The sequence below is a fragment of the Poecilia reticulata genome, linkage group LG11 (assembly GCF_000633615.1).
Source record: "Poecilia reticulata strain Guanapo linkage group LG11, Guppy_female_1.0+MT, whole genome shotgun sequence".
Classification (NCBI taxonomy): Eukaryota; Metazoa; Chordata; class Actinopteri; order Cyprinodontiformes; family Poeciliidae; genus Poecilia; species Poecilia reticulata.
The window spans coordinates 25,499,270-25,503,401 of NC_024341.1; the positions used below are offsets into that span (position 1 = coordinate 25,499,270).

At 43.9% G+C, this 4,132-nt stretch overlaps 1 protein-coding gene across 1 annotated transcript in view; it reads right to left on the minus strand.

Annotated features, from left to right (window-relative positions):
• LOC103472936 (death domain-associated protein 6-like) overlaps positions 1-4,132 on the minus strand; it is a 10,926-nt gene that overhangs the window by 1,533 nt on the left and 5,261 nt on the right. Inside the window, exons 3-7 of the mRNA XM_008422816.2 lie at positions 4,076-4,091; positions 3,650-3,798; positions 3,275-3,419; positions 2,000-2,516; positions 1,094-1,229 (exon numbers count right to left, since the gene is read on the minus strand). Coding sequence (XP_008421038.1) covers positions 1,094-1,229; positions 2,000-2,516; positions 3,275-3,419; positions 3,650-3,798; positions 4,076-4,091 — 963 coding nt within the window. The remainder of the gene's footprint in view (positions 1-1,093; positions 1,230-1,999; positions 2,517-3,274; positions 3,420-3,649; positions 3,799-4,075; positions 4,092-4,132) is intronic.

A 4,132-nucleotide genomic window follows, 5' to 3' on the forward strand; every position in this document is an offset into this window, starting at 1 on the left:
CCAGCATGTGTCAGTGAAACAGACAAAGATGCAGCTCAGGCTGATCCCCGTCTACAGACTATTAGCCGTCATCGGGGGTAAATTTGGCAGCTATTGCCTCCTTCAGTGACTCTGCAGAATCAGCAGCTGTTTATCAGCAGCAACACAAACACAGTCTGGGTCGATAAGATGATTCTGGGAGGTTCTGGACTCAGATGGTGGTTTCTCTTTTATCAGCAGAGCCAAACATGAAGGCAGTGAAGCTGGAAGACAGACAGACAGACAGACAGATAGACAGATAGACAGATAGACAGATAGACAGATAGACAGACAGAGTCCTGGACAGTTTTCACATCTACAGTTTCTCCAGTGGTTCTGCTTCAAGTGAACCAGAACCGATCTAGTCTGTTTACTGGTCCAGAAGAACCAGATGCAAATATAAACACAGATGCTGCGATGATCTAAACYAATAAAACACAGAGAATATAATCCTGTTACTATTTCAGGCACTGAGAGGATTTTAAAAATATGTCTTAAAGGTTGCATGGAGTTTTACGCTTTAAGAAAGAGACGTGCAGCCTTTGCTTACGCTATCGCGTCCCACAATGCAACACGGCTACAGGAAGCCGTTTGACTCAAGCTGGAAGGAAACACCTGGCAGCTGAGTCGGATCACGTTYAAACGYAAACCAAACGCTCTGGAGTTCGACTGGTACCAGAAAGAGACGACGACCTCCAAACGGTCCAGACTAGAGCTGGACGATTCGGCTGGAAAACGTATCACCATGTAAACATTTTGTATCAGCTGATATCAATAATTACTGATCAGTTTTTTGCTTTAAATACTGTGAAACTGGCAGCGTGACTTTTCCTGTTTAGTCCAGTTTTCATGCCTTGTTCCTCTGATTTMAGCTCAAATCAAAACCAATAAAAATATGATGAATACAATTATTTTTGACAGATTTTCTTAAATATACTTTATTAAAAGTAATAAATAAAAAATATCTCCCGACTCAGTGAGTTACTGTGTAAAATAATCATGATTTCTACATTGACCAGGCTCTATGTGAGTATTTGTTTTCCTGTTTTTTTCATTTTGTCGGCCGTTTCTGCACCTTGTTCTTCTTGGGCGGCGGCGTCGACTGAACGCTGACCGTCGGGTTCTTGGCGGGAGAGTCGAATGCAGACGATTCCTCCTTCAGTGGAGAACTGCAGCAAATGACGCCCATGTCCAGAGGGATGTCTGCATCGCTGAGGAGGAGGAGGATGAGGATGAAGAACAAAACATAGAGAATCAGAAAACAAAGTGTCGATCAAGTTATGGAACATTTTCCTGACAGTTTATTCTGAAAGTTTCCAAAGATTTAAATATTTCTGGTCCATCTTCATCCTGCGTCCTACCTGTCGTAACTCATCTTCTGCTTTGTGYTTCTGGAGTTTGATGACATCATTTCCTCCCTCTTCCTCTTCTGGCTCCTCGTGGTTCTCGGGCCGGGGACCGGAGACGTGCCGTTGGTCGTCTGCGTGTCGCTTTGTTCCACTGTGACGKTTTTTTGCTCCGGCGAAGGATTCCCATTGGTTACTGCTGCTGCAGGGGATGATGGGAGATCTGTGGGGTCATCCTTTACAGGAACGCCTGACGCCTGATTGGACGAGTCTTCAGACTGCTGCAGAGCCGCTGGGCTCCCATTGGACGACGGCTGCTGTTCGTCGGTCTGCATGGACTCTGATTGGCTGGGGCTGTCTCTGAGCGACTGGACGTCGGACATCGGGGAGATCTGAGTTTCATCGGACGTCNGAATGCAGACGATTCCTCCTTCAGTGGAGAACTGCAGCAAATGACGCCCATGTCCAGAGGGATGTCTGCATCGCTGAGGAGGAGGAGGATGAGGATGAAGAACAAAACATAGAGAATCAGAAAACAAAGTGTCGATCAAGTTATGGAACATTTTCCTGACAGTTTATTCTGAAAGTTTCCAAAGATTTAAATATTTCTGGTCCATCTTCATCCTGCGTCCTACCTGTCGTAACTCATCTTCTGCTTTGTGYTTCTGGAGTTTGATGACATCATTTCCTCCCTCTTCCTCTTCTGGCTCCTCGTGGTTCTCGGGCCGGGGACCGGAGACGTGCCGTTGGTCGTCTGCGTGTCGCTTTGTTCCACTGTGACGKTTTTTTGCTCCGGCGAAGGATTCCCATTGGTTACTGCTGCTGCAGGGGATGATGGGAGATCTGTGGGGTCATCCTTTACAGGAACGCCTGACGCCTGATTGGACGAGTCTTCAGACTGCTGCAGAGCCGCTGGGCTCCCATTGGACGACGGCTGCTGTTCGTCGGTCTGCATGGACTCTGATTGGCTGGGGCTGTCTCTGAGCGACTGGACGTCGGACATCGGGGAGATCTGAGTTTCATCGGACGTCAGATCGTCTTCATCCTTTGCGCTTCCTGTCTCGTCTAAGGTTTGATCCTCCTTGTTGTCAGCGTCGTCGCCGGCTTCGTTTGCCTCGTTATCGTTGTCTTCCTCATTATCATCATCATCCTCTACAGAGAGAAGAGTTTTAAAGAGATTAAAGGGAACCTCACTAAATCATTCTGTGATGTATTTCGAACCCCTTTCAGAATGAACTGTTTTTTAATCCAATGGCTGAAAACAGATAAACATTTAGTTCAGAGTTCTGCTGATATGCTGCAAGTAAAAAAGATATTGAACAAGATATTCATCTTCTACATGGATCTATGATCTCCAACTATGTTTTAGAAATCCACAAAAATTCCCTTTTCTACRTGTTACAGTAAAAAATGGGGAAGTGTAACAGYAAYGCTGCTGTTTAATGAGTAGCTTAGAGAAAAACTTGAATCAAAAACAAGGGAATTAATGGAAACTGAAAAAGAAAAACAAAGATAGAASCTCACTGTGAAAATATGAATCAAYTTGCCTCAAGAAACAATCTGTTCCTAAAGTTGACAGAATTAATAACCGATCTAGAACCTTCATGCAGATTCCTGCAGGATGAAAACTTCMACCTGTGGACTGGATGCTTACAGAGGTTGAAATAATCAAATCAATCTTTCATGACGCCAAAGTTTGATTYAGTGCAAAATGATTCATCTTAAGTCAAAATGATGCTTTGAAAAGAACGAATTAAAAAGTGAAATTGCCCATGACATCATGCATGTTTGTGGATTTACTGATACTAAATATGTCTTATTGTCTCTTCATGCAGGAAAACGTGCATCAGGTCATTACAGATCTAATCTAAARCTCCAGGTGTGAAATCAGAATAAAGTTTGACTCTGACCTGCTCCGTGCTGCTGAGTGCTGGCCTCGATCTCGTCCTCTATGTCCGGGTCTGACGATTCATCCTCATCCTCCTCTTCATCCTCCTCATCCTGAGCCACACCGTTTGTCTGCTTGGTCTTTGATTTCTCTCCTACTTTTTCATTCTACAAATAGAGTAGATTCAGTTTTCTGCTGGATTTAAATTTGTTTTTGAACTAGTTCATGTTTTTCTATCTTTTTRTGACGTCATCTAATCCATCATCAGACAAAAACAAACACTACTCTTGATTTTAGAGTTATTACAGCAGCTTTGTCATAAATTCAAACTTTATGACGTTTGTTCCAATTAAAAAGGCCCAAACTAATTTGTAGATGTTCGTGTTTCCTCCTTCACCTCCTTGTCCATCCTGAGCTTCTCCTTATCCTCTGTGTCCTGTTGCACGGCGTATTTATCGATGACTTCCTCCAGACGGGATAAAGCAACGATCCTGTTGGTGCGCAGCTTCTTCAACAGAGACGAGTCCATCAGAGCCGGGTCGGTCGCTACGGAGGGAGAGAGAGGGAAGAAAGAGGGAAGAAAGAGATGATGAAAGGGAAAGCAAAACAGCAACAGTAATACAAATAATAATACAAATGCTTTCATTAGAGGAAGCTGCATGTAGCTACCTCATGCTGGTAGCTGGATGAGCAGTAGCTGCATCCAGGGGTCATTTTTCGTTTTGCACATAGAGTCACTGGATTTCATATATTGTGCAATCAGTTCAAGAGTATCGTGACATAAAAGTGTCAGCATGACTCTTATTGCTGTCACTCTGCTCACTTGTTGCAACACAAGTCTGAGATAGAATCATTTCAGTTGAGGAAGTCGGATAAAGAT